The sequence below is a fragment of the Mytilus edulis genome, chromosome 14, assembly GCF_963676685.1.
Source record: "Mytilus edulis chromosome 14, xbMytEdul2.2, whole genome shotgun sequence".
NCBI classification, from domain to species: domain Eukaryota; kingdom Metazoa; phylum Mollusca; class Bivalvia; order Mytilida; family Mytilidae; genus Mytilus; species Mytilus edulis.
In genome coordinates this window covers 27,721,514-27,744,306 of record NC_092357.1, presented here as the reverse complement: position 1 = coordinate 27,744,306, position 22,793 = coordinate 27,721,514, and the positions used below count along the sequence as shown (strand labels likewise).

At 31.9% G+C, this 22,793-nt stretch overlaps 1 protein-coding gene and 1 long non-coding RNA gene across 2 annotated transcripts; both read left to right on the top strand.

Annotated features, from left to right (window-relative positions):
* Positions 1-262: 262 nt before the first annotated feature.
* LOC139503765 (uncharacterized) lies at positions 263-8,254 on the top strand. The gene is made up of 3 exons (XR_011659186.1): positions 263-398; positions 1,459-1,612; positions 7,484-8,254. It is a non-coding gene; the product is annotated as an uncharacterized lncRNA (long non-coding RNA).
* Positions 8,255-18,211: 9,957 nt separating this feature from the next.
* Positions 18,212-18,781, top strand: LOC139504091 (uncharacterized). Its single transcript, XM_071294151.1, has one exon. It carries the CDS (start codon positions 18,212-18,214, stop codon positions 18,779-18,781), a length of 570 nt encoding a protein of 189 aa, XP_071150252.1.
* Positions 18,782-22,793: the final 4,012 nt, after the last annotated feature.

Sequence of the window (22,793 nt, the reverse complement as noted above, 5' to 3'; positions counted from 1 at the left end):
CTATCACTGGGCAAATTTTTTTTTTGATATCTTGTAAACCGACAAAGTCAGATTTGCCGATACCGGAATGGCAAATTTGTCCCGCACAGTGTTGGACTCATCTTTACGTAAAATGAAAATTATATGGCATAATGTTGCAAGGGATAAATTTGTAATATATTGACATTACATCAATTTATTTTAAAGTCATGTTTCATATCCGAAGAATCACGATTTGGAGAAAGATTTTACCGAAATGTATGTCAAGACAAAAGCGAAAGTTATTGACTTCTTGTATTTAGGTTAATAGTCGTTATACATATGTTTCTTTTAGTGTTGTGTGACTTTCTGTAATGATTCTACTACAACAAGCGTGACTTGAAGACTACTTGAAATGAGTATGTTGATACACAGTTTAGGTTCGTGTTTCTCATTTATGTATTATGTTAAAAATGTTTATAAGTTTGATAGTTCTTCTTCCATTGGAGTTTGAATGTTTAATTAGTAGCTTCTGTCTCAGTGTTACACAGGTGCTCGTAGCACGGAGGAAATGACTTGGAGAAGAAAAGGACAATATACACCACTGATGATTAAAAAAAAGTCAATAGTTGGGCTAGTGAGTCGTAATTTTATTTTCGAAAGGTGAGAGTCAAGTTCTGTCTCTACGTGATATGGGTGCACCAAGAACGGTGGAAATAACCAGGTCAATCTAGAAATCTCTAATGATTTGAAAACATTTCTTCAGTGGTGCGAGTTTGTATTATTTTATTTTCTGGTGTCGCGAGTTCTGTCTCTTTGAGACTCGGTGCTCCGAAAAAGGAGGAATTTACTAAAAGAAAAGGGAAACAAATTTATGATTAAACACACTTCTACGATTTTATTATATTTCTGTTTTTTAGTGGTGGGAGTTTGATAAAGTGATGCAAGTTGTTATATTAAGTGAGAGCGTCTGAGTGGTGCGAGTTGTCATAAATTCATGAAAAAAAGGAAAAATTTACGGAACTCTATTTTGGTTTTAATTGATTAAACTACTAATAAAAGCAATTACTATATGAAGCTATGAAGTGCATTACATACATGAACTATCTAATATTATATAATACTTCAGACGATCGTCGGCTCGGAGACTAACCGGCTAAATAAATATTATAAATTATAATGTTTTGTTCACGCATCGTTGTAAATATTACGTAATTTGATGAGACGGTCGTAAAAGTGAGAGGTTTAGCGTTATAAAACCAGGTTAAATCTACCATTTTCTACATTATAAATGCCTGTAGGAAGTCAGAAATATGACAGTTGCTGTCCATTCGTTTGATGTGTTTTGTCATTTGATTTTGATAAGAGACTTTTGGACTGAATTTTCCTCTGAGTTCAGTATTTTTGTGATTTTACTTTTCAAAAGCTAATTAACACTTAACATACCAGTCACAGAGTTAGCAGCATGCATTTTCTATCATGCATATTCAATATTTTTAGCTTTGTCAAACTGTACAATATCCTTATCCTGTGGTCGGAAAAAGATCGGTTCAGCGTGAAAACTGTTGCGATGGAGATTTGTGTGACAGTAATTTGAATGATTTGCCTCAATCGTCAATCCTACAGACTACTTCAATCTATACAACAACTGCAGGTATGTGTTATTATACTTTTTAATCTCTTTGAATTTTATGTAGCTGTTAGTATAATATAGATTAACATAGTTGCATTTACATTTTTCCATTGAAGGGCAAATGATGTTAACAAAAATACTACTGTAACAGTATTATAGCAAGGTTTGTTTTGCTTTCTTTTTCTATTTTAGTCATATCTGGTCTTAAAAGAGAAAGAAGTTTTTGGTCAATAATCATGATAATTAAGACCGTCTTAATGCACATGGCAATTTGAATATGTAGAAACATATTATTCGAAAAGATCAAAAGCGGTAAATTCAAGTATTTTCATTAAAATGGATCGGCAAATGATTGGGTTTTTTTCTTTGATCAAGTCATGATACCCTATTCTTTTTGAATTATGTATTTGTGTTGTATACTTGGATTTGTAATACACCATATTCGATGATGCCTTTGTCAATCTTCAATTTGGGAAAATATTGAAACATTTCATATCTCTTGGACTCATTTTTTTTTCAATATTCTTAGCATCAGTATCAGGTATAATAGAATTTTCAAAAGAAACTCAAAGAAAATATTTAAGGATGTTCGCTACTCTGTTGAAAAATAACAAGCTTTTTAAAAAACTGTTATAAATTGAAAGTATATAAATAAAGAAACTATAAAAGCAGAAAAAATGGAGGGTCCGTGTGCTTGTTTTCAAGATATAAGCCGTTGAAAATTTGGCGGGAAATAATTCTCTCTAGATTTTTCTTTCAATTAACATTGTCACCGTTTTTGTTTAAAAAACAATGGAAAAATAACAAGGATTTCATAAGATTTTGAAATATGGCTTTTTAAATAATATGTAATAAAAATATGAAAAGAAAAGTAGGGGTTAGTGGGCAATTTTTTTTAATGTTAATACATGGATAAAACCAGAGGATTTCGAAAATCTGGCAAAAATTCATAAAGTAGAGGAGCAAACATCCTTAAATATATGGAGGTGTATTTATCTTTTTGTTTCCCTGCCGCCAAATTAGCATTGTCTACGTTTCTTGCACGCGTTGCCCTTTAAAAGTCGATTTGCAATGGTCTTGATTTATCGTTATTAACCCTCAAGGAGCATTCAATGGATCCAAAATGTTATATAGGTATCTTTACTTCTAATGGCATACACTTTGTATGTGCTGACCACTGCATTGTTAATTACAATTGTTGTAAATATTTACGTATGTGTTGTTGTAGTCTTTTACTAAGAAAAGATATACAAAAATTGAAGCCATTTCTTTGGTTCATATTTTAAACAAACAAACAAACAAACAAACAAACAAATAATTTATTAGAGTCTCACCTCTTTAAAACATTTGATATACAACACAATATAATATTAACAATTTATAAAAGAGCCACTCTAAAAAGAGTTATGAGAGACTGTAAAAACACAGATTAAAATACATTTATATTACATCTATTAGGCCACACCAATTTAATTTTTTGTTCTACGGATTTTTGGACTCCAAAATTTGGGGCGAGCGAGTGATTTGAAAATTTTAATAAAAAAATATTTAATTTGAAAATTTTTGAGGCGAAGCGATTATAATTTTTTTTTGTAAACATAAAATAGTAGGTTTTGACAATATTAAAACTTGATTTATCACTTGTACTTTGACATTTCTTTAATTTCTGAAGTATTTTTTCCCTGTTCACCAAAAATTAATTAAATCTGGTCTATGTATGTGTAACTGACAATGAGACAATTCTCAATCCAAGTCATAATCAGTTTTGGGGCAACCCCTTAATTTTATAAATATCCCTTTTACATTTTTTATAAGGGATCAATATATATATTTGTTTGTTCAAAAGGGCTCATATTTTCTCAAAGAACTATATATCTATCTGGTATTAAATGGTCAAAACATGTCCAAGAATTTTTGCAATATTCCTGGACTTTAACCATGTTAACACATTTACTTTAACAGTTTAATATTATTCAAAATAAGTGGACCCCTCTTTTAGAAAAAAGATGTTTAACATATTATGTAACTTTCCTCTTTTTGAGTACAGAATTCTAAGTTTTCAAAGGTTTTGTATAGAAGAACTATACAAATCTTTGGTATTTCTATTTTCTTTTCTACATCAGTAAAATGACCCCTTGTCTGAGGGAGGGTCGTTCTCAACCTGATAATAACAAACACAGGTCAAAGTACGGCCGTTTACACAGGGCTTTGATACAGACCAAACAGCAAGCTAAAAAGGACCCCAAAATTATTAGCGTACACAATTCGAACAGGAAAACCAACGATCTAATTTATATATCCGAACCGGAAAATACCAATGAACCACATCAACAAATGATAACTGCTGAACGACAGGCCCCTGAATCAATCAGGACAGGTGCATAAACATGCAGCGGCTATGGATAGTTTGTTTCGCCAGCATACAATATAATTGCAGTTGAAGGCAAATCATGCAGAAGTTCTTTGTACTTTATTCTAACAACGAACATTTTTTGATAGGGAATATAAGTAAGGGGGAAAGAAACCAATTTTTTGTTCTTTACAGGTATTCCCGCTGTTATAAATTTACAGCGGAGCACTCTCACTTTTGATAAATAGGTTTCATGCTAAAACAAATGTTCTCAAAGATATTTACACAGTGTGGTGGGGTGCTTTTATGTTTAAAATCGTTATATACAGGTTTGACTGTGATTTTAAAAACAAATGTTGATATCTTTTTATAATATTTACAAAAAAAAACCGGTGCAGGAAATGGACATGATTACATTTCCGGATGCGGGAAGCGGGAATATAAAAAAAATTAAAATATTCTGTTTTGAAAAAAATAGGTGCGGGCGGGTCCGTCGAACAAGGAATCAAATTGGTGTGGCCTTAGCATAAAACACCATACTATTAAAAACAATTATACAAAAGAAAACAAACAACATTATAAACACTTATTACGAGTATAAAATACACTTTCTCTTAAAAAGTACTTCATGGCAGATTTTGGCTGTAAAATAACAAACTCTATCATCATGAAACATAAATAAAAACTTTCCTTCATTACTTAAATTACTAAAACTACTTTCTATATTACATACACTGTTAAAAAATATCGTTCGCAAATCTGCATATTCTGGGCATTCTAATAAAACATGTTTTTCATCTTCAATTGTATTCAAACATACCCGCATACGTTTTAGTTAAAGTCGAACGATCTTGAAGCGTATACAATGTGCCTTAAACGTGTCTCAAACTTATCTGCAGCGCGTTAAAAGTGCGTGTAGCGCATTTATAACGTGCTAGTAGCGTACAGGTATTTGCTAGACACATGCTTGAGCTGGATGAAAATTTTTATGCTGCATGAAAATTTCCTCGAGTTGTAGCGTTCACCAAGCGTTTTCCTTTGTATTTCGACGTACTTCAAACTTATGCAACACGCGTTTAACGATTGCTTAGCGTTCCTCTGGCGTGCAACTAACGTATACCGACTTTGTCAATTTTCTCTATACGTTTGGTGCACGTCTGTCTATACGCCAATGTGTGATGCCGGCATAAATGTGATATATGCTTTTCGTGCTTTTTTGTTAAATATTTGTTTGTGTTTGTTGTGATCATGATTGTGACACCATGCTGACTGCTGTACCTCTATTTTAACTTTTTTATCTATTATGTCTGTTGGTTTTATTCACGCATCGTTGTCAGTATAATGGCATTCGATGCGACTGTCATACAAGTTAGAGGTTTAGCGCTATAACACTAGGTTTAATTCACCATTTTATACATGAGTAACAAGTCAGGATAATGTCAGTTTAATGTGACTATGCTTTTGACTGTGCCATTTAATTATTGACTTTTCGTTTTGAATTTTCCTCAGTCTTTTTAGTTCAGTATTTTTGTGATTTTACTTTTTAAAGAAATGTCTTCAAAGTCATACCATTTATATATTTTTATATTCAATTGACTATTGCATTATCAACGTCTCATTATTAATACAAAAAAGTACGGGACCCTAAACTATAATTAAAATATGATTTTATTTTCCTCGGCTATAAATTGAGATGGGATTTCTTCTATTAATGTTCTAATGCGTGGTAAAGTAGTGTACCGCTGTTCGAAACTCATAAATCGATTGAGGAAAAAAAATCCGGACTACAAACTAAAACTGAGGAAAACGCATCAAATATAAGAGGAGAACAACGAAACAACAGAAATACAACATTAACATGTAACACACACAGAAACGAACTATGATGTAACAATGGACATTTTCCTGACTTGGTACAGGATATTTTAAGAAGAAAAAATGGTGGGTTGAACCTGGTTTTGTTGCATGCCAAATCTCCCGAATTAATGGCTATGTTAAATAAATCATTCAAATGACAACATTACATGACAGGACTACAATACAAATAAATAGGAGAACATTTAGGACAGAGAAACACATGAATAATAGCTAACAAAAGGCACCAGGTTTAAAATTTAATACGCCAGACGTGCGTTTCGTCCACACAAGACTTACCTTTGACGCTCAGATGAAAAAAGTTCGAAAGCCAAAACAAGTACAAAGTTGACCAGCACTGAGGACTAAAAGTTGAAAATAGTTTTGCCCAATACGGCTAGGGTTTTCTGCCTGGGATAAGAACATCCTTATTATTTAGAATAGTTTATACTTTTGCAAACAGTAAATTTGAAAATGACTATATAATAGATATACATTATAAAACCGAATTTAGAGTCAGCTTGCATGGTATAACTATAAACTTGTACTTCTGTGCACGTACTTTTAACAACAAAATGAATTATTTGTAAAATAATATGTCCGTCCTCCATTCATACTGTATACCTTACAACATTTTTTTTTCATTTAGCTGTGTACATTATTCTTTTATGCGGCATTTTTTCAAGATTTTTTTGGTCTTTCTGAAATTGCTTAACATCTCATCCCTTATTTGATTTTGTATTCACAGTGTGTCATAGATCAAATAGTCATCAAAGGTACCAGGATTATAAATTAATACGCCAGACGCTCACGTTTTGTCTACATAAGACTCATCAGTGACGCTCAGATCAAAATAGTTATAAACCAAACAAGTACGAACTTGAAGAGCATTGAGGACCCAAAATTTCAAAAACTTGTGCCAAATTCGTCTAAGGGAATCTATTCCTGGGATAAGTAAATACTTATTTTTTTCGAAAAATTTAAAGTTTTGTCAACAGGAAAGTTATTGAAATTACATTAAATTGATGTCCATGTCAACACCAAAGTGCTGACTTCTGGGCTGGTGATACCCTCAAATGTATTCGTTCACCTGTATTGACATGTCTTTTGATTGAATTAAACTATTTCAATTGATATATAAGAGTGTATCTTTCTATATTGTAATGTTGCACCATTGTGTTAAGTAAGGATGAAGTTAAGATGATTCACTTCACACTTGTAAAAAAATTAATATTTCTAAGTTATAATCTGGTAAATTTGCTCTTTTAAATGCAAATTCCCAATTGTTAAATGCATTCCTGCGTCAAATTTGTTAACTTGATTGAAAATCTGGACCTTAGATTCTTTGTTTTTAACTAACCAAGATGGCGAAAGACACCCATACCACCTTACCGCTAAACTTTTTGCGCCGGTCCTAAGTCAGATATCTGCTGTTCAGTGGTGGTCGTTTGTTGGTGTGGTTCATAAGTGTTTCTACTCGTCTTTTATTTAAATAAGACAATTAGTTTTCCCTTTTGTGATTACTTTTACAAACTGTGGCTTGGCTAGAGAATTGTCTCATTGGCACTCATGCCACATCTTGTTATATATATACTTGTAGTTAGTATCTGTTCACAAAAAAGGGAAACACAATAATTACGATACATTAATCATGTTAATAACGATAGTAATTTTTGTTATTTTTTTAGGGAGTTATTTCAAACCAGATGTCAGCAGTTTTGTCTGAAATCAGTACTCTTGTGCAGGTCTATTTATGTTTAGATATGTTTTTATTCATTGTACTACACTATATCAAAATTACATACAGGTCTTTCTTTTTTATTTCCCACTGATACTATTAGGGTGTAACAGACTGTATACAAGTATACAAAGACACTACAATAATGTCATCACGGTTGATCAAACAATTAGATTTGACAAATAAAAGTGGAGATCAGAAAAACTTTGCATTTGTTAAATAAGATTTTAACTTCATCGGTAAATGAAACAAAAAGAAATATTGATGTTTAGGGATGAACCTTATTCACATAATTTGACTATTATAAAATTGAGAAAGGAAATGGAAATTGTGTCAAAGCGACAACAACCCGATCATAGAGCAGACAATAGCCGAAGGCCACCAATGGGTCTTCAATGCAGCGAGAAACTCCACCACCCGGAGGCGTCCTTCATCTGGCCCCTGAAAAAAATATGTATACTAGTACAGTTATAATGGACGTCATACTTAACTCCGAATTATACACAAGAAACTAAAATTAAAAATCATACAAGACTAACAAAGGCCAGAGGCTCCTGACTTGGGACAGGCGCAAAATTGCGGAGGGGTTAAACATGTTTATGATATATCAACCCTCCCCTATAGCCAATGTAGAAAAGTAAACGCATAACAATACGAACATTAAAAACAGTTTAAGAGAAGTCCGAGTTCGATGTCAGAAGATGTAACAAAAGAAAATAAGTAAAATGAAAAACCAATTGTTCAGAGAACAATTGTAGGTCTTTCCACTAGTAAAGATCTATTTTGATATTGAAATATTAAAAATCAGTTTAAAATATTAGTTCCTATGGCTGTATGATGTATTTATATGAATTTAAAGCAAAGGTCAAAATCTAGAACGTCATATTAACCTATGACCTTGACCTCAATTTCAAGTTCACAAACCAAGGACCTTAAATCAAAAGACCCAAGGTCTTTAATATGTTTGGTTTATTAGTAATATCACTTTATGCGTAATTCTATATGTAAGATGGGCAAAAACTCCCATTTATTGTCTGCGCACCCTTTTAATCAAAATATATAAGTAAGGACATGTCGCAACTAACAATTTATGAAAAATTATTTATCGATATGTCATAAGGTATTTGAAAATAAATGAAAATAAGCCAAAATCAAAATTTAGAATATGACCTTGACCTTTGACCTTGGCCTCATTTTTATTATTTTCGACCAAGAACCCCAAATCTAAAGACCCTATGTCTTTATCACTTATGGTTTACCATTTAGAAATGCATATCACTTAATTAAATGGAAAAGGGGGAATAACTCTCATATGAAGTCTCCGTAAAGCTTCGGTCCAAATGAATATCCTAATCCTGAAGATGTAACGAGCAATTTGGTAAAATAAATTTGTCGTAATCTTTAACGGTTGCGAAGGAGTAGTGGCCACAAGAAAAACAGTGTTTGGGGAGATAACTCTTACAACGTAAAGTATTTTGTTACACAGTTGTAAAGTTTTAAAGCGTATAAACTATACGATACCATATTCCAAATATCTAAGCGACATCTTTTGAAACATCAATAATACGCAAGAAAAAAAATCAGGCGGAAGAAAAAAAAAAAAAAATAATAATAATAATTAAAAACCAATTGTTCAGAGAACAATTGTAGGTCTTTCCACTAGTAAAGATCTATTTTGATATTGAAATATTAAAAATCAGTTTAAAATGTTAGTTCCTATGGCTTTATGATGTATTTATATGAATTTAAAGCAAAGGTCAAAATCTAGAACGTCATATCGTCATATCAACCTATGACCTTGACCTCAATTTCAAGTTCACAAACCAAGGACCTTAAATCAAAAGACCCAAGGTCTTTAAAATCTTTGGTTTATTAGTAACATCACTTTACGCGTAATTCTAAATGTAAGATGGGCAAAAACTCCCATTTATTGTCTGCGCACCCTTTCAATCAAAATATACAAGTAAGGACATGTCGCAACTAACAATTTATGAAAAATTATTTGTCGATATGTCATAAGGTATTTGAAAATAAATGAAAATAAGCCAAAATCAAAATTAGAATATGACCTTGACCTTTGACCTTGACCTCATTTTTATTATTTTCGACCAAGGACCCCAAATCTAAAGACCCTATGTCTTTATCACTTATGGTTTACCATTTAGAAATGCATATCACTTAATTAAATGGAAAAGGGGGAATAACTCTCATATGGAGTCTCCGTAAAGCTTCGGTCCAAATGAATATCCTAATCCTGAAGATGTAACGAGCAATTTGGTAAAATAAATTTGTCGTAATCTTTAACGGTTGCGAAGGAGTAGTGGCCACAAGAAAAACAGTGTTTGGGGAGATAACTCTTACAACGTAAAGTATTTTGTTACACAGTTGTAAAGTTTTAAAGCGTATAAACTATACGATACCATATTCCAAATATCTAAGCGACATCTTTTGAAACATCAATAATACGCAAGAAAAAAAATCAGGCGGAAGAAAAAAAAAAAAAAAAATAATAATAATAATAATAATTAAAAACCAATTGTTCAGAGAACAATTGTAGGTCTTTCCACTAGAAAAGATCTTTTTTGATATTGAAATATTAAAAATCAGTTTAAAATGTTAGTTCCTATGGCTGTATGATGTATTTATATGAATTTAAAGCAAAGGTCAAAATCTAGAACGTCTTATTAACCTATGACCTTGACCTCAATTTCAAGTTCACAAACCAAGGACCTTAAATCAAAAGACCCAAGGTCTTTAATATGTTTGGTTTATTAGTAATATCACTTTACGCGTAATTCTAAATGTAAGATGGGCAAAAACTCCCATTTATTGTCTGCGCACCCTTTCAATCAAAATATACAAGTAAGGACATGTCGCAACTAACAATTTATGAAAAATTATTTGTCGATATGTCATAAGGTATTTGAAAATAAATGAAAATAAGCCAAAATCAAAATTTAGAATATGACCTTGACCTTTGACCTTGACCTCATTTTTATTATTTTCGACCAAGGACCCCAAATCTAAAGACCCTATGTCTTTATCACTTATGGTTTACCATTTAGAAATGCATATCACTTAATTAAATGGAAAAGGGGGAATAACTCTCATATGGAGTCTCCGTAAAGCTTCGGTCCAAATGAATATCCTAATCCTGAAGATGTAACGAGCAATTTGGTAAAATAAATTTGTCGTAATCTTTAACGGTTGCGAAGGAGTAGTGGCCACAAGAAAAACAGTGTTTGGGGAGATAACTCTTACAACGTAAAGTATTTTGTTACACAGTTGTAAAGTTTTAAAGCGTATAAACTATACGATACCATATTCCAAATATCTAAGCGACATCTTTTGAAACATCAATAATACGCAAGAAAAAAAATTAGGCGGAAGAAAAAAAAAAAAAAAAATAATAATAATAATAATAATTAAAAACCAATTGTTCAGAGAACAATTGTAGGTCTTTCCACTAGAAAAGATCTTTTTTGATATTGAAATATTAAAAATCAGTTTAAAATGTTAGTTCCTATGGCTGTATGATGTATTTATATGAATTTAAAGCAAAGGTCAAAATCTAGAACGTCATATTAACCTATGACCTTGACCTCAATTTCAAGTTCACAAACCAAGGACCTTAAATCAAAAGACCCAAGGTCTTTAATATGTTTGGTTTATTAGTAATATCACTTTACGCGTAATTCTAAATGTAAGATGGGCAAAAACTCCTATTTATTGTCTGCGCACCCTTTCAATCAAAATATACAAGTAAGGACATGTCGCAACTAACAATTTATGAAAAATTATTTGTCGATATGTCATAAGGTATTTGAAAATAAATGAAAATAAGCCAAAATCAAAATTTAGAATATGACCTTGACCTTTGACCTTGACCTCATTTTTATTATTTTCGAACTAGGACCCCAAATCTAAAGACCCTATGTCTTTATCACTTATGGTTTACCATTTAGAAATGCATATCACTTAATTTAAGGGAAAAGGGGGAATAACTCTCATATGGAGTCTCCGTATAGCTTCGGTCCAAATGAATATCCTAATCCTGAAGATGTAACGAGCAATTTGGTAAAATAAATTTGTCGTAATCTTTAACGGTTGCGAAGGAGTAGTGGCCACAAGAAAAACAGTGTTTGGGGAGATAACTCTTACAACGTAAAGTATTTTGTTACACAGTTGTAAATTTTTAAAGCGTATAAACTATACGATACCATATTCCAAATATCTAAGCGACATCTTTTGAAACATCAATAATACGCAAGAAAAAAAATTAGGCGGAAGAAAAAAAAAAAATAAAATTAAAAACCAATTGTTCAAAGAACAATTGAAGGTCTTTCCACAAGTAAAGATCTATTTTATTATCAAAATATTAAAAATCAATCTAAAATGTCAGTTCCTATGACTTTATAATGTATAAATATGAATTTAAAGCAAAGGTCAAAATCTAGAACGTCCTATTAACCTTTGACCTTGACCTCAATTTCAAGGTCACCAACCAAGGACCTCAAACAAAAAGACCCTAGGTCTGTAATATGTATGGTTAATGAGTTATATCACTATAGGCATGATTTTAAATATAAGATGGGCGAAAACTCTCATTTATTGTTTACGCACCCTTCCAACCAAAATTTATAAGTTACAACATGTCGCAACTCACAATTTAGTAAAAAGAATTTGTCAATATCTTTCACGGTTGTTGAAAATAAGTGAAAATAAGCCAAAATTAAAATTTAGAATATGACCTTGACCTTTGACCTTGACCTTATTTTCATTTTTTTTAACCAAGGACCTCAAATCTAAAGACCCTAGGCCTATATCACTGATGGTTTACCAGTAAGAAACGCATATCACTTATATCAAATGCATAAGGGGAAATAACTCTCATATGGAGTCTCCGGATAGCTTCCATCCAAATGAATATTCTAATCCTGAAGACATAACGAGCAATTTGGTAAAATAAATTTGTCGTAATCTTTTACGGTTGCGAAGGAGTAGTGGCCACAAGAATAACAGTGTTTGGGGAGATAACTCTTACAACGTAAAGTATTTTGTTACGCAGTTGTAAATTCTTAAAGCGTATAAATAATATGACATCATATTTCAAATATTTAAGCGACATCTTTTGAAACATCAATATTACGCAAGAAAAAAATTTAGGCGGAAGAAAAAAAACAAAAAAAAAAATAATAATAATAATCAGAACAAATTCAATAGGTCTTTCCACGGAAAGGTGGAAAGACCTAATAATCAGAACAAATTCAATAGGTCTTTCCACGGAAAGGTGGAAAGACCTAATAATCAGAACAAATTCAATAGGTCTTTCCACGGAAAGGTGGAAAGACCTAATGACAATAATACATAAATAACAACAGACTACAGCAGTTAAATGACATGCCAGCTCCAGACCTGAATTAAACATTTCTTTGGTTTTTTGTTTAGCTTGCTACTTAAATATTGTGATAAACTTGTTATAGATGTGTGTAGTATGGAGGGACATGCCAAAACCAAAAAAGAGACAACGGATTCTTGTGTAATTGTACAGAAGGCTCTTACGGGGAAACTTGTCAGTGTTCATGTATTTTTGTTATTTCACAGATATTCAATTTAGATTTACCGGATTTGTCATTACATAAGCAACACGACTGGTGCCACATGTGGAGCAGGATCTGCTTACCCTTCCGGAGCACCTGAGATCACCCCTAGTTTTTGGTGGGGTTTGTGTTGATAATTCTTTAGTTTTCCATGTTGTGTCGTGTGAACTATTGTTTGTCTGTTTGTATTTTTCATTTTTTAGCCATGGTGTTGTCAGTTGTTTTCCATTGGTTAAATGTGTTTTGATTTTGACATATTTTAAAGGATTTTCCATGGTATATTTTCCCATTTTTTTTTTTTTTTTTTTTGTGGTATTTTTACCATAGTCTGCTTATATCATGTATATGAAAGACGTTGGTTCATTTTGAATTTGAATAATTATATGATATGAAATATGTCACGTAGATATGCATTGTTTAGGGAAAACTTGTTAGATATACAAATGAAACCTTACTCAACATTGCATTTGCTATATTCTGAGATAAAAGCAAAGCATTTCTTAATGTATTTAAGACAATTTTTCTACAATTCATTAAAAATGTAGCCGGATATTACTTTCACATATGATATAATTTATATGTCATTTATAAGCAATGGTAGGAATTAAATCATGCAATCATTCAATATTTTCTTAGTTAGTAACCTGTTTCATTAGATAGATTTGTTTTTGTAATAGTAATTGAAAGAATTCATAAAGCAATTAATTATTGTTATATATCATTTTTTTTTTCATGGCACTCTATCTGTATGTCTTATTGTAGGATCAATAGGAACATCATTTATCCTTCTTTTTACGGAAAGTTATCATTTTCAATTTGCTACAGCCAAAGCACTACTGACAACACATAACGGTGGATTGTATACAGCATATACGTTTGGTAACAGCATGAATGAATCTTGGAATCTCAAGCCAAACCAGAACGAATTTGCACTTAATCACAATGTTTATATGACCCATGGAATAAAACATGCCGGCGTAGAACTTCAAGGAAATACACAAACATCTGTTTTTGGAATGAGCTACAACAATTTCTCTGGAGATGGCTGCAGTGGAGGATACCTAGCAATTCCTACAAATTTTCTATCACGTAGGTATATCATTCCATCATTTAAAGTATACAATCAAGGTTCATTGTCACGAAGTATGATTGCGTTGACTCCTCTAGAATCATCTACAATTGTACATATTCATTTATAGACCACGTCAGAGTCATTAACTTTCAAAAGTCGACAATATTCAACCGGTAAAAATATAACTGTTGTTATCAATAAGTACGACACAATAGAGATTTCTCATTCACATGATTTGACATGAACATGTGTAAGCAGCTCAAGTCCTCTAGCAGTTGTCAGTGGTAACAAGTGTAACTATATAAACGGACAAGACGGGTGTAATACCTTCATTGAAATGATTTTACCAATTGAACAGCTAGATCAAGTTTAAATCGTTCCTCACATTGAAAAACGCAGCGACAACAAAATTCGGGTGTTGAGTTAGAAAACCTCGTCAGTGACTTTCAAAACCACAAAAAATAGAGCAGTGGTACAAATAGCAGAAAGAGATTTTTCTGACTTTATTCATAACATGATGTCATATATCAATGCTACAAATGATATCTCTGTTATGATATATCCACATGAGATCGGAAACGGTGAAGGGTCTTTGGGTGTACGGAAATGCAAACGCAGACGCATATGGATATATATAGAACACTTTTTAGTAAATGTATGATCCATTGATAATGTATACACCCGTTTTACAATGGGAGATGTACCATATATATGAGTCAAAACTACTACAATTAAAAAGTGTCATTATCAATATCATGTTTTCTTCTGAAATTCTTTAAAAAGTTTTAAATGTGTAAAATTATTCAGAAAGCATAACATACATTTACCTTATGAGAGCTACTCATGAAATACGCTTCATGTGGACAGAGACTGGTTTCATTTGTGTTTTATGTGCCGTCTAATCTATCGGACTGGCAATTCACAATGATTCAATTATTTTTTACTTACTATAGTACAATGGGTCATATGTGAATAATGTTCCTTTTATATTGTTCAATTCATATCGGGATATACAATTAAAGTAACGGTTCAAATTTAAAGTTATTTAAGTTAAGGTTCTGGTGAGAAACTTAAAGTCTAGGACTAAAAAGTTTTTTTTTATGACAAAAAGTTAAGAAATATAGTATTCAATAAAAAAAAACTATCTTGTTTATCAAGTTTATGAAACTCAGTACTTCTGACAACTCTAAACAAAAGTTTGTTAATGTGTGTGGAATGCGTAATTTTTCCATTTGGGACCAATTTTCATCTGTCAGCTGTTCCATTCATGTGTCCGTAGTAATTATTGTAGTAATTATTGTAAAAAATACGGATTCCGGTCATAGCTGATCCGTTTCCGATCCGTATTTAGTCAACAGTTTAATGGCGGACGAAGCTGAAAATTTAAAAAAAAATAAACGATGTTTGACAAGCTATTTGGAGAGGAATATGACGTTTTTATTGCAATAAATGGATTAAACATTAACTGGAGTCAATTTGTATCACGTTCACATGAAGTAACAAACTTATTTTGCCGCCAAAATTTAGATTGATGTACGCTACTCGTCACGAGTCTCGTGTAACAAGTACCAGAACTTGCAAAAGTGATAAAAATAATCTGCTTCACTTTGTAAAGTCAATGCTGAAGTCTTTGTTCTTCAGAAAATAAATCGTTTATGTCTGAATTTCTTTAATTATCAATGTTTCATCGAATTGGTAAAATTTTGAAGTAGCCGGCGCCAAAGCAGACATACCCGGCGAATTTCGCCGGTTGCCGGCTTCTAATGACATCATTATTAAAAATAAATAATAATTTTTCATGATATTTAAATTCATATGCTGTCCGACAATTGCATTCGATTTTGAACTTTTATATTAAAATAAGGATTTAAATATGAAAGGTAACACTATATAGAAAATGCGAATGTAGATAGTTCACTATCAAACGCAAATATTACTTTAAAGTTTATCAAATAAAGGATGACAGGGAAAACTTTGTTTGTTTTTATATTTTTCATGTTTAAAAAATACAAAATAATTGATTTGAAATATGTCTTAGCACAAGTTTATTACACTTTGACGTTTTAAAAGTACAAACTTAGACTGTATTGGTTATTCAAGCAAGTACATCTAAATGTTGAAAGCGATATCATTCTAACCACAATTGCGATGCATTATAACTATAAGTATTGTCATCCCTCATAAACAATTTTTTTTAAGCGCCATGATTTTATATTGTGGTTTTATGTAAAAATTGAACATTCAAATATTGTTAATATTTAATTGTATTTCATGACTTACACATTGATGATATTTATACAATTGTTAATCATATTTGTTACGTTTTGATGACGTGTTCGAAACAAACAATTGACAATTCGATTGATAACTACACAACCGATTTTATCCCTCGGATCACCATCCGTGATGGTAGTACAACAAGGCTGAAAACATATTCTGTAAATATAATTGGTCTAAATAACAGTCCAGTAATGTAAGATCTGTAATTTTGTTTGTTCTTCCCTGGCCGGCATTCAAACTCGTGCTACTAGGGTATCGTAGCACAACATCGCGTTGCACTTTGCCCGACGCGCTAGACCACTCGACCTCCTATGCTCTACATATACAATAATAAAGCTTTCGGTGGACGGGTGTTTCCTTTCCTCATCAGTTTTACTCTAGCGTCAAAACACAGTTCATGATATATTAGGCATGAAGAATCATCTACATATCTGCCAGTTGCTACTTTATTCCAAGGTTGACGATTCCGGAGAGGGTTGCTGATCTCACAAGAAATCTATTAAATCAAGAGATCTAAGTGATGAAGTTGATAACATCGCCGTCACGAATAGGAAGTGGTTAATCGTCAGGGAATATCTGATTCACATATGACGACAGATATGTTCATTTCGTCGTAACCACTCCCTTTCTTTATTTCCGTGACTGTGAGCTACTGAATTAGACTTATCCCCAGGTAAGTTTTTGCATTATCAACACCACGTGTACCACATGTGGAAGAGGATCTCCAATAGCGTCAAAAGCACTGAAGATCATCAACGATTATTTTTAATGTTCGGTATTTAGTTTTCCTTATTGTGTTTGATATATTGCTGTTTGTCTTTTGGCTTCCTTTTTGTCACCGTTTTTTTCGTTTATTTTCGACTAATGAGTTTGAATGTCCTTTTTTGGTATATTTCATTTCTTTTTATTGTATATGCTGTCTGGTATATAAAAGATGTCTAATTTCTGTATTTGCAGATAGTGAACATATCTCCGACCAAAATTAACATCGCATACCTATTTTATTTTATTGTCGATCTATGAGTTTGACTGTCCCTCTGGTATCTTTCATCCCTCTTTTATTGTAATTGTTATCATAGTCTTTAATTGTCATCATCAGTGTATGTCATTGTTTAATGTTAACCCTTTGTTAATCAATTAGTAATAACACCGTTTCCTTCGCTGATCAAAGCTTGCTGTCTCTATTGAAATATACATCTTTTTTGCAACGATTTAATCATTTTACATTCTAACATTATTAAATAGAAATTCCAACCAGCTGAATTAAATATATTCACTTAATGGAGCAAGAGGAAAACACCGTTTGTATTTCAGAATTCACACTATGTATACACTGGTAAGGTGATGTTTCCACTGTGTTATGTAGGCCATTTAGTTTGAACGTGTAATACGTCTTATATTGTAATTATTTTCTGAAATTATCATATTGAAAATCATTTCAGAAATACGTAATATAATATATCATTCAGAGGTCAATACAAGATGGCCACTAGAGTAGTTATGAGCTAATTTAGCTCTGCAGTTTTTTGGCATTTTGATGTGATTTTAGAGTGTTAACATAAACAGAAAATATATGTGCATGTTCAGTTTTTGATGGACTATCTGTTTCTGGACTTAATTGTGAAAAATATTTTCATTTGAAAAAGATACAGAGGATATAAACTTTTTAGTGTGCAAATTGGATTTAATTTCATTAGTATCCATTGTTATCCATTACTACCACAGTATGTCTCTAGGCAAAAACCAGGCAGGTGTTAAGACTGTACAATCATTGTTAGCTGCCAAAAAACCTGGAGGCAACAAAGATCAACAAGAAAAACCACCAAAGCAAGACAAACGAACCCATTCAGATGTGTCTGAGGAAAGTATTGACAACACTGACATTATGAGCATTCACTCAGACCTAAAAGATATTAAAAAATCCCTTCAGGACACAGTGATCAAATCTGATTTAGAGTCGTTAGTCAAACAAAGTGACTTAAAAGAACTTGTTACAAGTATTGTTAGTCAATTATTGAATACACTAAAAGATTCTATCACTGCAAAATTCAATAGTAAGTTAAGAGAAAAAACAGGACAGTTGCAAGACAATGTTGATTCTCTAAACTTGGAAAATCACCTTCTGAAGGAGAAACTAAGGGAGAAAGAAATTAAGATAAAGGAGTTGGATGAAAAAGTGGAGGATTGTAATTTAAGAAGTGTGGATGCTTTGAAATCTGCAAATTACAATGAGCAGTATTCAAGGAAGCACAACATTCGCATTGTGAACTATCCAGAAAAAAACAATGAAGATTAATTTGGAGCCTACTGATTTAATTGCCATACATCGCATTCCTGGAAAAGATGGGGCAATACGACCAATCATTGCCAAGGTAAGAAACACAGATACGAAAATTCAGATCATGAGGAGCAAAAAAGGATTGAAAAAAGATATAAAATTCCATGATGATATCACCCAGAAGAACTTAGGACTGATGTCAAGACTTAACCTAACTGGGAAACTAGAGAATGTTTGGTTTTATAACTGTAGTGTTTATGGGAAGCTCCAAAACAGTAAAAGTGGTAACCAAAGAATAAAGTTTGACTTGTTTGACAATATAGAAGAGAAAATTAGAAAGAAAACAGCTTCATGAGTTGTTTTGAAATACTGATCTTAAGAAGGGAGATAACTCTAACTCTTTTTTAAAATGTAAAAATGTTGGTCTCATCTGTTTAGGTTACATTTTCATTCCATTGTATATGAGCATAGTTGAAAGTTTTGATGATAAGGGAGATAATTCAATATATTTTTCAAGATAACAAACAGGTGTGTCCCCCTTCAATTCAAGTTACTTTTACCAGGCTACACCTCTGTGACTTCAATAAATAAATAAAGAAGCAATCAATTCATTCCTTGCTTTGAATCACTATTAGACTACAAAATTATTTTTTATTTTTTATTTAACTTTGAGTAAGATAATCTTCAAGTCTATGTTGATACATTTTTTTTTCTGTTGTGTTTTTTTTTTATTAACTTTTAAATATTATACGGTTCATAATTTACGCCAATACTGTGAAACCAATCTGATGTGTTTTGTACATTATCACCAGTGTCATTTTATTGTATGTGTGTTGTGTGTATGTGATTACAATATGTACTTTATTACTGTTTTACAATTAACTTATTTGCTCTCCGGTTTATGTTCTATCTGTTATATATACATAACCTATGGGAATAGATAATAATATTACTATACTATCTATGAATGTAAGGGGTTTATTTTCTAATAAAAAGAAAAGATTGGATGTCTTTGATTGGGCAAAGGGCAAACATGCTTCAATTATATGTTTTCAAGAAACACATAGCAGTAAAGATGTTGAAAAAATATAGGAAGAAGAATGGGGCAATACTTGCATTTTTTGTCATCATAACAATAGAAGCGCTGGAGTTAGTATCATGTTTAAAAAGGGTTTAGATTTTACTATTCATGACACTAAATTTGACCAGAATGGTCGTTATATTGTTATTGATATCACTTTATTTGAACAGAGATTGACTTTAGTATGTCTTTATGGATATAATACGGATGAACCATTATTGTTTGATGATATATTATATAAAATAGCATTGTATGCTAATACTAGTATTTTATTATGTGGTGATTGGAATGTTATCCAGGACTGCAATTTAGATACATATAACATTTTACATAAAAGAAATCCCAAATCTCGTGAAAAGATTGAAGAAATTATTGAAAAATTAGAATTATTAGATCCTTGGCGAACATGTCACCCTACTGACAGAAAATTTACTTGGCGTCAACCATCTCCTATTAAACAAAGTCGACTAGACGATTTCTTAATCACTGAGGACATATATTCTCTTATGAAGAACACGAAGATTATACCCGGTTATAAGACAGATCATTCTGCCATTGTCTTTACTTTTTCTGCCAGTCTTGCTAAGCGGGGAAAGGGGTATTGGAAATTTAATTCACAACTTGTAAGAGATGTTGAGTATGTTGAGAAACTTAAGACATGTATAAAAGACACTATTTCTGAGTATTATCTTTCAGGTGACATTCAAAATTGTCTCGATGTTAAACTTACATGTAATGATCAATTATTTTTTGAAATCCTGAAGATGAAGATCAGGACTTTGTCCATTTCTTATAGTATTGAAAAAAATAGAGAGGATAGAGAACATACATCTAAGCTTGAAAAAGAGGTTGAACAATTAGAAAATATTATGAATATGTCACCAAATGTTAATGTTCAAGCTACTTTATATGGGAAGAAACTAGAGCTAGAAAATAAAAGGGAACAAAAGATTGAAGGTTTACTCCTCAGATCAAGAGCAAACTGGCATGAAAATGGAGAAAAATGCTCTGAATACTTTTGCAAATTAGAGAAGAGTAATTTCATTAAAAAGACAATGGCTGAATTGATTGATGACCAAGGTAAACATATTTCTGAACAGTCAAGCATTCTTTTTGAACAACAGAAATTTTATAAAACTCTGTATTCAAGCAGAAGATTTGACAGGGAAGACAACTCTTTTTATAACCATAATGTTAAACTCACACAGGAACAAAGTGATCTGTGTGAGGGTAACTTGACATTTGATGAATGTGCTCTGGCACTGAAACATATGACAAATGGTAAGAGTCCTGGTTCCGATGGATTTACAGTTGATTTTTATAAAAAAATTTGGAGAGATCTCGGTCCATTTGTATATCGATCTTTATATTTTGGGTATGAGCATAGAAATTTTTCTAGTTTTCAATATCAGAGTGTCATTACTTGCCTTCCAAAAGATGGAAAAGATAGGAGATATATGAGTAATTGGCGACCCATCAGTTTACTGAATACTGACATTAAAATAGCTTCAGCAGCTATAGCTAACAGACTCAAACCAGTATTGCCATTTATTATAAGTGACACTCAGAACGGGTTTATTAAAGATAGGTTCATTGGGGAAAACATTCGCTTATTATATGATCTTATGCACTATCTGGAAGAGCATAATATGACTGGTTTACTGTTACTTGTTGATTTTGAGAAAGCATTTGATTCTGTTGAGTGGGATTTTCTAGTAAAAGCTCTAAAAAGCTTTAATTTCGGACCATCTATATGCAAATGGTTTGAGACTCTCTATTCAGAAGCTAAAAGCTGTGTAATAAATAATGGTAATTTGTCAAGTTTCTTCAATCTTGAGCGAGGCTGTAGACAAGGTGACCCCCTATCCCCATATTTATTTATTATAGGTGTTGAATTATTAGCTCTAAAACTAAAATCTACATCTGACATCCATGGTATTCCTATTCACAACAAAGAATTATTGTTGAGCCAGTATGCTGATGACACATTTCTTGTTTTAGATGGAAAGGAAAAATCTTTAGAGGAGACTTTAAAATGTTTTGATTCTTTTAAAAGGGTCTCTTGGCTTAAAATGAATGCATCCAAGACCAAAGCTGTTTGGATTGGAACCAAAAAATATTCAGACCATATACTTTGTCCTAATTATAATCTTCAATGGACAAAGTCAAATTTCAAACTTTTAGGAATAGATTTTTCGTTAGATTTACAAGCTATGTTAGATATAAATTTCACAAAGAAAATCAAGGAAATGTCATCAATACTTAAGGCTTGGGAACACAGAAAACTTACATTACTTGGTAAAATTACTGTTGTAAAGACTCTGGCATTACCAAAGATAATTCATTTGCTCACAGCTTTACCAAATCTATCCCAGATTAAAATTAAAGAGTTAAATACTCTCTTTTATAACTTTATTTGGAATGGGAAATTAGAACGTATAAAACGCAATACACTAATTGGGGATTTTATGCAGGGAGGTTTGAACATGGTGCATTTGTCATCTTTTAGTACATATATAAAAATAAGCTGGGTCAGAAGACTTCTTTTGAATTTAGAGGGATCATGGCAGACATTATTACTGTCTGAATTAACCAAATTTGGTGGTGACAGAGTCTTTTCTTTACAAAAAGAAAAACTGCTAGAAATTCATGGCTATGTTAAGAATCCTTTTTGGAAAGATGTTTTATTTTGCTTACATACTGCAAAGCCTTATACTAAAGCTTGTACAAATGATATATTATCGCTAGATATTTTAAATTTTGTGCCACTTTCAGATTACACTATTTATATGCAATGGAAGGACTTTGGTGTACAGTATATAAAAGACATTGTAAATGGTCAAAACAAAGACTTCTTTACATTTGAAAAGATTAGACATAAGATTCTTACAAATAATTTTCTGAAATATTACAGTCTAATCTCCAATATTCCAAAATTTATTAAAGATC